Source organism: Onychostoma macrolepis, chromosome 18 (genome assembly GCF_012432095.1).
Source record: "Onychostoma macrolepis isolate SWU-2019 chromosome 18, ASM1243209v1, whole genome shotgun sequence".
NCBI lineage: Eukaryota > Metazoa > Chordata > Actinopteri > Cypriniformes > Cyprinidae > Onychostoma > Onychostoma macrolepis.
The window spans coordinates 26,922,165-26,935,061 of record NC_081172.1 but is presented as its reverse complement, the minus strand read 5'-3'; the positions used below and the strand labels follow the sequence as shown (position 1 = coordinate 26,935,061).

The following is a 12,897-nucleotide window of genomic DNA, read 5'->3' as shown; positions in this document are numbered from 1 at the left end:
ATATATATATATATATATATACACATACAATTTTTAAATTCTAAAATTACTAAATTACTCAAACTGAAATAATATTAATTCTTAATGTTACACTCTCAGAAAAAAAGGAACAAAAGTTATCACTGGAACTTCTGTCACCCTTTCCAAAGGTACTAATATGTACATTTTAGAGATCCATATGTATTTTAAGGTACCAATATGCACCATTTATGGTGTCTTTTTTTTCTGAGAGTTTATTATTAAATATTAAAGCAACAAAAACTAATAAAAGTAAAACTAATACATTTCTAAAACTCAGTCTAAAAATAAAATCTGTAGTAGCATTAGTCGGAGCATATTCGAAAATACTATTGCTTCCCAACAAACTTTTTAATATTGTGATTCAAGGCTTAGGACTCTCTATTGAAAATGTTTTTGAAATGAAGAAAATAAATGTGGGGGAAAAACAGAAATACAGCAAAAATTATACTGAAAAAGTGGGTGGTCACTGATGCATTCAGGTCTTTGTTGCTCATGTCATCTTAAATCACCAAATCTAACTGAAAATAAATGACCTTTGGTTGCTTTGTCGCCACATATGGCTGTCAGTGTGAATGCCTCTTTATAGGCTGTCTTTTATGTTGTATAATTGTTTAAACTAGTAGCATCTCATTCTGCTGCTGCTGTTTTTCAGTTTTGGTGTAATGGCAAATTTAGAATTGCATATGTAAATTAGTTGGCCAAAGTGTTTTAAATTCTTCCTCCTGCTTTGCGTCGACTGAATGCTCATTTGGAATTTGACATCATTATCGTCCCAGCGTGCCCTGTATTTGTGGCCGATTCTACCAGCTCCAATTAGGCTGAAGTCTAATTACTTTCATTTAGTTAGGTATTAATTCAGAATTCACCCTCTCCCCACTCTCATTAGTTCCGTCACAATCTATCAGACAGTATAATTACAGTTGCCTGTTTGGAGTATAGAAAAGGGGAAGAAAAGAATGAAACATGCCCCTATGACATGACGATATTCATCGACTGACATATAAACATGATTTCTGTTGCTTTATAGTTCACTTCGGTTGTTTTATTTCCTTGGTTGACATTTATGTGGTTTTGGTAGTTTTACATCTGGGTTATAGGTGGTGTGAGTGAACGGTATAGCCCTTTAAGGAGTTGTTTGAGCATTTGGTTTATTGTAGCCATATACGGCTGGCCTGTTTCATCAGACATTGAGAACCGCCGCAGGTCATCAGACATCCAGGAGCTTTCCTGATGTCACACACAGATAGATGTACACTGCCGTATGACCCTTCAGGCTGTACAAGATATTGTCAAAGCGATCTTCCTGATATGTTGTTCTCTCCCTCTCTCCCCCTCTCTCTGAGTATAAAGTGAGTCACTGTTCTGTTGTGCACTTTGTTGAGTAAATCTGCACTGCTTGTGTGTTTTTACATGAGCTGGATTATTTTCATTACCTGTAAGGGATCTATGAACACCATCACCCATGGCTGTAGGTCCGAGGAGGACATGTCCACATGTCCACACCAACAATCAACAGTGCAAGATGCCCCTGGCCACCCCTTATTGGCCCTCTTCACCATAGATCTTGTCAAAAATCTTGTCTCAGTACATTTAATAAAAGGCTATAATCTTCTTAGATTTGTCAGTTCATCTGAACATGAACATTTGGATTCAGTGCATTTAGATTCATTAATCTCATTTAATGTCTTTTTTTTAATATAAGTCTTAGAGAAACACTAAAAATAATTGCACTAGATGTACATTTTAGCTTCGATACTTACTGAAACCTATATAGAGTGAAACTGAGTGATTTTATATATATATATATATATATATACATACATACATACATGAAAGTTATGTATTGTTTGACAAGGAGATGTAAGCAACTTACCTAATTAATGAAAGTGTTTGAACGTTGAAGAGTAAAGCCATTACACGGGCTACAGCAGGTTTACGGGTGTTATCTAATGTAACCAGCAGGAGTCTCATGATCTCAAGCTGGCTGCTGCAGAAGTTTGGCTTGATGAAACTTCAGAGCGCGGAAGTGAAGAGAAACTTTCGCATGAATCTCTGCAAGAGAGCGACACTTTCGGCGTTTGAGTGTGGATAAGGATGATAACGATGACACGGATGCGCCAGTGTTTCTGAGGAACTACCGAGTTGCACTGTTTTGTGAGGCTTTATTTCAGGTCTGATCATGGGGTTGCCGACTCTAGAGTTCAGTGACTCTTTTGTGGACAGTCCGGACTTTAGAGAGAGACTCAAATGTCACGAGATCGAGCTGGATCGAACGAACAGCTTCATCAAAGAGCTGATTAAAGATGGACACCAGCTGATCTGCGCGCTCAAAAGTGAGTACACAACACATCAATACAATAACACCCGCATCTCTAATATCACCGTTCATGTGGGCTGTAACTCAATACCTAGTGTGCTGTCTACTTAGAAAGCATGAGCGCGCGTGGGATGCTCAAGAGTGGTGTCTAGGTAGGCGTCTCACTAGATTTTGAGACAACCAACGTGATGAATAAGAAATATCCGAGTTTGTTTATTCTCCCCTGTGATCACTAATAACTATAATAAAACATTCAAAACTTGTATTAGAAATATTACTCTTATTTCCATAAACAGATGTCCCATTTTTTAAATCCAAAAAAGACTAAATCACTGATGAAATTACTGTATCTAACAATTAACACCTCATGAAATGTGGCTGGTTTTAATCACATCAAACTAAATTATCCTCACCTCACTGACATTTCTCAACTGTATCAAAAAAAAAAAAAAAAAAAAATTAATTGAACAATGTGATATTTTAATTGTTTTAAAACATATTATTTATCTTAACTCTGTTACTGAATGTTGTCCCTTCGATTTAAAAATAAAGCATGACAGGAAGACAAGTAAGTCATTACACTTTATCAAATTATGCACAAATTTATCAAGGTCAACTACATTCAACACAGTTAAATGCTCGTCTGATCAGATAAGTTAATATACATCCAGTTATGTAATAAGATAGCCTAACTATAAAATTACAGAATTGCAGACTATATTTTTGCTGGTCAGGGTAGAGAGACAGAAAAGGAGAAGATAAATTGTGAAATGTCAACATTTCTATTTCAATTCATGTTTGAATGTTTGTGAGATAGTATCTTCTCAGAGTTTATCTGAAGTTCTAAATGGCAAATAGTTTACTGATCAAGGTTACAGATACATTGAGACTGTTGTGATTCTCAGTGTAGTCTGTCACTAGAGGCCTTTGGTTTATTAGCTGCTTACACTGATCAGTGCTTTTCCTGAAAAAAAAAAAAAGAATCATGGTGAAATGCAGGTAATTTTTTTAATTCTTTTCGACCTAACTAGTATGCAGGATGCCAACGGTGCTCAGATGGTATATTTCCAACCTGATTTCATACAATGTAAATCGATTTTTACAAGAAAGTAAGCAGGTCCACTAACCTCACCCCTAAATAAAATCATAACCGGGATTAAAGCAGATCAAACACATTCATACAAATCAGCCACCAATTTGCCAAAACGTAAAATAGGAACTGCCATGAGATTGTGCTGGTATTTACAGTGCATTCTTGAAATATGCAGCTGTGCTTGCATCCATGCATGCTTTTTCAGCTAGTATTTGTCTGCCAATTGCATGAATGTAGATGTACTGTACTGTGTGTGGAATGCTGGAATTGTGATTTGAGATCATTGTGGGTAAATACAGTATGAACCCCCTCAAGGTTGCCCCCCCTGGATTATCTGATTCCCGTGCCAAGGCCATGAAAATGCTGTGGCTTCTTTTTGTGTATGCGTGTGTAATTGAGGCTTTCAATATTATGTGGAACCGCTGACCTTCAGACATAGAAACAAAAGATAACTTGTTTTTAGTGAATGCCACATTAGCTCTAAGATAACAGCAGACAATGGGAGAACTGTTTAATGTTTTTAAAGAAATAATTCACCCAACAATGAAAGTTCTTTCATCATTTAATCATCCATCTTTCAAAATTTGTGTGACTTTGTTTCTTTTTTCAGTTCTGAGGGGTATGCTGGTCTTTATTCCTGTGCTTTTTAAATTATTTTACAGTGACTGTAAAATAAAACTTTTAAAACTTAAAAAGGGACAAAAAAGTGCCATAGAAGTAATGTAAGTAATATAAGTGGTCAGTGTGACTTGTAGATTATATTCCAAGTCCTCTGAAACCATACGATAACTCATTGTTGAGTCAGAGAGTCGAACTCAACAATCAGATCAGTCCAGTTTGTGAATGAATCATTCAGACCAGTTTAATGAACTAGCTCAACTGCTTCATTAAAGGAACAGTCCACTATTTTTGAAAATAGACTCATTTTCCAACTCCCCAAGATTTAAACAGTTGAGTTTTACCGTTTTCTAATCCATTCATCCGATCTCCGGGTCTGGCGGTAGCACTTTTAGCTGCAGCTTAGCATAGATCACTGAATCTGATTAGACCGTTAGCATCTCGCTCAAAAATGACCAAAGAGTTTCGATATTTTTCCTATTTAAAACTTAACTCTTCTGTAGTTACATCGTGTACTAAGAGAAAATGAAAAGTTGCGATTTTCTAGGCCGATATTGGCTAGAACTATTCTCTCATTCTGGCATAATAATCAAGGATTCACAAATGTCTCCATGGTTGCAAGGCACGCTCCTTGTGCTAGCAGTGCTGCATAATATCATTGCGCCTGCTGCACCCATGGTACGACAGCAAAGTTTATTTTGATAGCACTAGTATATATAAATATATACACATGCATGTATATATTTAAGAAAAATATGTTATGTTTATATATTAAAAATATTTATATATAATATCAATTATATGAATATAAATACAACCCGAATTCCGGAAATGTTGGGAATGGGATGTTTTTTAAATTTGAATAAAATGAAAACTAAAAGAATTTCAAATCACATGAGCCAATATTTTATTCACAATAGAACATAGATAACATAACAAATGTTTAAACTGAGAAATTAAAAAATGTTATGCACAAAATGAGCTCATTTCAAATTTTATGCCTGCTATGGGTCTCAAAATAGTTGGGACAGGGGCATGTTTACCATGGTGTAGCATCTCCTCTTCTTTTCAAAGCAGTTTGAAGACGTCTGGGCATCAAGGTTATGAGTTTCTGGAGTTTTGGTGTTGGAATTTGGTCCCATTCTTGCCTGATATAGGTTTCCAGCTGCTGAAGAGTTTGTGGTGATCTCTGACGTATTTTTCGTTTAATGATGCGCCAAATGTTCTCTATTGGTGAAAGATCTGGACTAGAGGTCTGCGCGGGACTTTTTAACTCTATATATATCTAAATATATCTGCGCTATATATTAACTCTTTGTTCACCCGCTGTCCGCTTTGAATAATTTTCTTCCCGACCTGACCGTTCCCGCTAAATTTAGATCTCGTTTCCAGAATCACACATTTAAATTTTCTCTACTGAAAGAAAGACAGATAGGCTAACAAATAAAAGTGTAGTCTGCACAAAATTGTATTTGTTATTTTATTCGTCTTGTCAAGAGTCTTTTATTGACAGCAAAATGTTAAACGAATTTTGTGTCTTAAGACTTAAGATTCGTTTAACATTTTGCTGCCAACACAGTAGGAAAAAAAGAAAATAAAAATGTACAAAAATTGTATTCCTTATTTTTATTCGTCTTGTCAGGATACAATTTGTTTAACCTTTAGAACACAATAGGAAGTGTCGCAGAGGGAAAAAAAATGTATGCTGTACAAAAATGGCCTATTATAATTTTATTCGTCTTGTCAAAATACCAAATTCATTTAAGATCTTGCTGTAAAAACACTAGCCTAGGAAAAGTGTCGTGGAAGAAAAATAAATAAATAAATAAATTCGACATCTGTCATTAAAATGATAGGCTAAGCAAAATATAAACAAAACCGAGTTGAGCGTTCTTCAAGGACAGCGCATCCACACTTTGCTCCATCTTTATTCTGCTCTGTCCCTCATGGACCACCTGCCTGTTCTGTCTGCGGGCCATATATTCACTGGTAGGCTAGCCTGCTCTGAGCATCGTCATGCACATGCTGCGCACAGACCTTGCAAATAAAACGAAGCACTGATTCATGCGTTGCACGGTGCAGCGCGTGCATAACAGTCGAGTACAGGCTGTACAGGTGCTTGAATAAAGGGCAGATATGCTGTTCTGAAAAGACGTCGGGAACGGGATATTGTTAGACCGCCCACTCCCGTTCAAATTGCACCAGAGTTACCGACCGTAACCGCGTTTTATTAGGGATTTTAATCCCGCGTCGCAAGAAATCTGGTCGGGTCTGCGGGAATGCAGGCCTCTAATCTGGACTGCAGGCAGGCCAATTCGGCACCTGGACTCTTCTACTACGAAGTCATGCTGTTGTAATAGCTGCAGTATGTGGTTTTGCATTGTCCTGCTGAATTACACAAGACCTTTAGCCCGGAGGACACGTCGTCCGTGATTTCCAACAAGAATGTCAAATTTGGACTCGTCTGACCATAGAACACTTTTCCACTTTGAAACAGTCTGTTTTAAATGAGCCTTGGCCCACAGGACACGACGGTGCTTTCGGACCATGTTCACACATCGCTTCCTTTTTGCATGATAGAGCTTTAGTTGGCATCTGCAGATGGCACGGCGGATTGTGTTTACCGACAATGGTTTCTGGAAGTATTCCTGGGCCCATTTAGTAATGTCAATGACAGAATCATGCCAATGAGAGGTGCAGTGTCGTCTGAGGGCCCGAAGACCATGGGCATCCAACAAAGGTCTTCGGCCTTGTCCATTACGCACAGAGATTTCTCCAGTTTCTCTGAGTCTTTTGATGATGTTATGCACTGTAGATGATTAGATTTGCAAAGCCTTTGCAATTTGACGTTGAGGAACGTTGTTTTTAAAGTATTCCACAATCCACAGAGACTCTGCCTCTCTAAGACATCCCTTTTATAGCCAATCATGTTACAGACCTGATGTCAATTAACTTAATTAGTTGCTAGATGTTCTCCCAGCCGAATCTTTTCAAAATTTCAGAAAACAAAACAAAAGACATATAATCAATACTTTAAAAGTCCAGTCAAAAAGGGGAGAGAGAGGGAGGAAAAAACATGTCATTCCTTTATATAATCGAGTATGTTAAAGAAAAAACCCTGCCAAGCATCAATAGTAGAAGGCTTAGCCCCATTAATTCACACTGTTGTACATTCACAAGTCACTGTTTTCAGGAGGCTATGGATCCAATATGTTTTTCCACACATGTGCGGTGTAAACCAGTTCTATATTATTGTCTTCTTCGCAGCTGTAAAACCAGAAAACAACATTCACTTTTGTATTAAGCTTATACAGAGACCAGAATTATCATTAAGAAGACAAAAACTTGGTTTAGCAAAGCAATCAATTTGTAGTAAGGAGGATAAAACCAGGTTTACATGTGTCCACAGATTAATGACGGTAGGACACTCCCAAAACATATGAAGAAAAGTACCTGATGATGCAGTATTACATATATGGCAGTTAAAATTATAGTCTTTTAGTTTTCATTTTATTCTAATTTAAAAAACGTCCCAACATTTCTGGATGTTGTATATACATGGAAATAAATGTAAATATTTTCGAAATGTATAATGTATGTGTATGTATTTATATATACATACGTAATAAATATACACAGTATACACGCACATATTGTGTAAACAAAAAATACTTTTATTTTGGATTCGATTAATCGTGATTAATCGTTTTTTTTAACCGCACTAGTACTCACCCTTACAACATCCAAGATGTAGATGAGTTTGTTTCTTCATCTGAACAGATTTGGAGAAATTTTGCATTCCATTACTTGCTCGCCAATGAATCCTCTGCAGTGAATGGGTGCCGTCAGAATGAGAGTCCAAACAACTAATTAAAAATATTACAATAATCTACAAGTAATCCACATGACTCCAGTCCATCAATTAATGTCTTGTGAAGTAAAAGTTGCATGTTATAAGAAACAAATCCATTATTAAGACATTTTACCTTTAAACTTTTGCTACTGGCCAAAATATGAGTCCATAAACCATAATAAACCATAATAACGCTTCCTCCAGTGAAAAAGTCCATCACCTGTTGTCCTCTCACATCAAAATCCATTGGCATACTGTATTTTGGACTGTTTTTGCTTGTGAATGGCACTTGATCTGTGCATATTTCTCTCATTCCAATGAGACAAATGTTTCACTGGAGAAAGCAATCAGTCATAATTCAACTGCATGGAAAAGAGCAAATAAGAAGTATTAAAAATCTACCCTTTTGTGTTCCATGGGAAAACAAAAGTCATAAGGGATTGGAAAATCATGAAGGTGAGTAAATCATGACATGACAAGTTACTTGTCTATTAAAGTTAATTTCATTGACACATAAAATTCTCATGTCCTTTAGCTTACTTTGCATGGCACACAGACAAGACAACCTTGCAGTTTAATACACACACAAAAAAATAACATCACTTTCAAAAATTGTACAAAGACTAATTGTCCTAAAAGGTCTCTTTCAAATAGGTCTATGATCCTCCTCTGTACAGTAAATTTGTTGCTTTACCCTTGCTTTCTACCCAGCAGGAAACTTTTAAAACTAGCATTTCCTTTTATCATTCAGAGACGCTTTTAAAATACTTCTCTCCAGTCAAATGAACCCAAATGAATAATACCGTGTCTTTCACACTGATGTGTCACCGGGCGGCAGTGCAATTTTGTTCACTTCATTCAATGCTTCAGTGGGGTGCATGTTTTTGGAAAGGTCACATAATCCTGTGGTTAATGGCGGCACATAGTGACTCGGTTAGAATCTGGGGTGGTAATTTTCTCTTGCTTTTTCTTAATGTAATATAATACATTCTTTGTGCTTCTTTACCATATTTCCCCATTCTTTGCAGTGGGACACAAAAAATGACGTTTTTTTAAGCAAGAAAATTACAATGTAATTGAAAATATGCAGTTGTTACCTTCTGACCCTTAAAATATACATTTACAAGTACTTTATGTGTAGATGTTGAAATGTACAATATGGATGTATGGATATAGTTACTTATTTTTTTTTTATATATAGATATATTTTACATATCTAATTCCATCCCCAAACCTAAGTATAACCATTTTCAACAGTATAGAAAAAAAAGCAGTCAGAATATATACAAACTGTTTTTTTTTTTAATTATTAAAAATGTATTACAAAAATGATTAAAAGCAGTACCAAAGTAATCTAAATGATGTAAAAACCATTGTAATAACATTTTTTGAGGCAACACATTTTTAAAGTGTTGGATATCACGGTCGCTACTAGGGTGGTAAACAAAGATCGCTGAATAAAGATTTGAATTAATAAAATGAATTCTGAATGTTTGTTTTACAGTGCACAATAAAAAAAAATGTTTATGATCATGTTATGGTGCATTTGTGGTGTACTTTAGGGATATTTCTTCACAGCATATTCGGCTTCTTTTTTTTTGTCATTTTTTATTAACAGCATATTCTGAAAACTTATTAAATAATTAATACGTAATGGATAAATGATTACAGAAATGTTATTCATTTTGAAGTTTTAAAGTGGTCTTGTTTAAGATGATATAATTTGGCACCAGAAGTCACAGAACAGAATGAAATGTTATAATTTCAAATAAAATAAATGTACCAGCTGCTTATTTTTTAATAAATGCAATCAAAAGCATAACCGATTAATTTTTGGAATTAGATATTCATAGATTAAATAAAAATTTGTAAGTCTTTATCTCAAAAGTTGTTTGCATGTAAATTATTTATGCTTCAGATGCTGTCAATACATTAATATTGTATGTTTTAATGTCTAGGTAAATGTATGTATAGTACAACCACATTTTACATAAAATGCACACAAATACTCTGTGGCATAAGTTGCACACTAGGCACCGTTCTAAACCGTTTTTTTTTTTGCTTTTGCGTTGTTTTTAATACCTGGCAGAAACAACCATACTGACAGTATGTTACACTTGAGTCACAATTGTGATTGTTATTTTTTTAGAGCTTAGTCTGTAGACTGTTAACTTTGGTGCCCTTACCATCCATACTCAAATCTGCAGTTTACTTGATTAATGCATGTTGTTCATTTAAGTGTTAGTGTTTGATCAGTGCACATGTGAATCCAAACAAGAATTGTTTATATTAGGAGCTAGCCATCATACATTGCAGCTGATATGTAACAAACCAGTCTAGCTCTGCTTGAGTTTCTCACCTAGCAATGGAAGTTTGAAACGAACCATGGCTCTTCTGCAAACAAGATTAGTCCCATCTAATTTTGCAGCAGAGAGTCTGTCAAGGTAATTAAGGGGAGCTCAAGCTGAAGAGACTACTTACCGCCCTAATGGGTTAGAGGTGCTGCCTGATCAAAAGGCCCTTTGCCTTATGAAGGTGATTAGTGATCTTCAGCACTGAGTAAGAAAGATGACAGGGTCGGATTTCTGTCCACATTAAAATAATGATGTCTATGTAACTGCTATACAATTGCTCCTCATCTCTGAGTGAAATATTTAGGAAGAAGTATTGTACATTGGAGCCTAAATTTGTACAGGCTGGTTATTTTTGTTTCAATTTGTGTTTTCTGACTGCTTCCTTGATCTTGTATGTGCAGTGGTCATGTGATCTGTTGACTAGCATAGGTTAAAATCCTAGTTTAAATAGTATTTATAGTTCCTGATGTTAATAAAACAGGCTGTGTGACTTTGAGGAATAATGTACGAATAATATAGCTCAAAATGTGCATTGGTATGAAGGTTCAAGGTACTTTATTTAAATGAAAAACACCTCTTTCGGTATTGCTCACGTGCAGTGATTATCTCTCAGTGTGGCAAGATTGCTGACACCTGTGGTAAAGGAATGTGAATGTCTAGGTTAGTTGAGATCCATTTATAGTGTCTGCGAGATTGTCGATTACCATAGAAAATAATGTTTACTTGTCTCAGAAAAATTGCTTTCGATAATGGATGTACTATGGAGATTACAGGTCACGGCACTCTGAAGGCTTTATACGACTCCAAAAATGTATAAATCCTGCACACTACTCAAGCTTGCAGCATTACAACATATTTTTTAGCAATGTTTTGGTCAGTCAGCCTTCCAAAGGTTTACTAAACATGCTAAAATATCAGCAAATTTAAAATGACTCATTAACAGTAATTACAGCTGTTAATAATAACAAAGGTCACACCTATAATTATGTTAATTTGATGTAATACTTTTTAAACATTGTGTATTTACCTAGCAATTGATAAAATTATTGACTGTATTTTAAGACGTGGGTCTTGTTATTGTTTTTCAGTTTTGTACAAGGTAAAGCAACAGTTTTTCAATAACAGAAGAATATGTAAAAGTATGGTGGCTGAAGTAAAAAGTGCCTCTTTTGGGGCTAAAGGCACAATAATTAACATGATAAACGGCTGGCTGACTTTTCCATTTGTTGACATAACATGGTAAAATTCAGATGGTACAACCCGAATTCCGGAAATGTTGGGACGTTTTTTTAAATTTTAATAAAATGAAAACTAAAAGACTTTCAAATCACATGAGCCAATATTTTATTCACAATAGAACATAGAGAACATATCAAATGTTTAAACGGATAAATTTTACACTTATCCACTAAATGAGCTCATTTCAAATTTGATGCCTGCTATAGGTCTCAAAAATGTTGGCACGGGGGCAACAAAGGGCTGAAAAAGCAAGAAATTTTGAAAAGATTCAGCTGGGAGAATATCTAGCAACTAATTTAGTTAATTGACATCAGGTCTGTAACATGATTAGCTATAAAAGGGATGTCTTAGAGAGGCAGAGTCTCTCAGAAGTAAAGATCTGTGAAAAGATCTGTCCAATCTGTGAAAGAGTGCGTAAAAAGATTGTGGAATACTTTAAAAACAACGTTCCTCAACGTCAAATTGCAAAGGTTTTGCAAATCTCATCATCTACAGTGCATAACGTCATCAAAAGATTCAGAGAAACTGGAGAAATCTCTGTGCGTAAGGGACAAGGCCGAAGACCTTTGTTGGATGCCCTCAGACGACACTGCATCACTCATCGGCATGATTCTGTCATTGACATTACTAAATGGGCCCAGGAATACTTCCAGAAACCACTGTCGGTAAACACAATCTGCCGTGTCATCTGCAGATTCCAACTTAAACTCTATCATGCAAAAAGGAAGCCATATGTGAACATGCTCCAGAAGCACCGTCGTGTCTGATTTGCCAAGGCTCATTTAAAATGGACTGTTTCAAAGTGGAAAAGTGTTCTATGGTCAGACGAGTCCAAATTTGACATTCTTGTTGGAAATCACGGACGCCATGTCCTCCAGGCTAAAGTGGAGGGAGACCTTCCAGCGTGTTATCAGCGTTCAGTTCAAAAGCCAGCATCTCTGATGATATGGGAGTGCATGAGTGCACTATGAATGCTGAAAGGTATATCAAGGTTTTAGAGCAACATATGCTCCCCTCCAGACAACGTCTATTTCAGGGAATGCCTTGTGTATTTCAGCAGGACAATGCAAAACCAGATACTGCAGCTATTACAACAGCATGGCTTCGTAGTAGAAGAGTCCGGGTGTTGAACTGGCCTGCCTGCAGTCCAGATCTTTCACCTATAGAGAACATTTGGTGCATCATTAAATGAAAAATACGTCAAAGATGATCACAAACTCTTCGGCAGCTGGAAACATATATCAGGCAAGAATGGGACCAAATTCCAACAACGAAACTCATAACCTCGATGCCCAGACATCTTCAAACTGTTTTGAAAAGAAGAGGAGATGCTACACCATGGTAAACATACCCCCGTCCCAACTATTTTGAGACCTGTAGCAGGCATCAAATTTGAAATCAG

The 12,897-nt window shown here is 36.1% G+C and overlaps 1 protein-coding gene across 4 annotated transcripts in view; it reads left to right on the top strand.

Moving 5' to 3' along the window:
• The first annotated feature begins 1,978 nt into the window (after nt 1–1,978).
• Nucleotides 1,979–12,897, top strand: part of LOC131524270 (rho GTPase-activating protein 42) — a 109,362-nt gene continuing 98,443 nt past the window's right edge. For 3 of the 4 annotated variants that reach the window (XM_058751233.1, XM_058751232.1, XM_058751230.1), the window contains exon 1: nt 1,980–2,354. In XM_058751233.1, coding sequence (XP_058607216.1) covers nt 2,201–2,354 — 154 coding nt within the window. In that variant the 5' untranslated portion in view covers nt 1,980–2,200. Of the gene's footprint in view, nt 2,355–12,897 lie in introns of all 4 variants that reach the window. The other variant, XM_058751231.1, reaches the window with a different exon arrangement.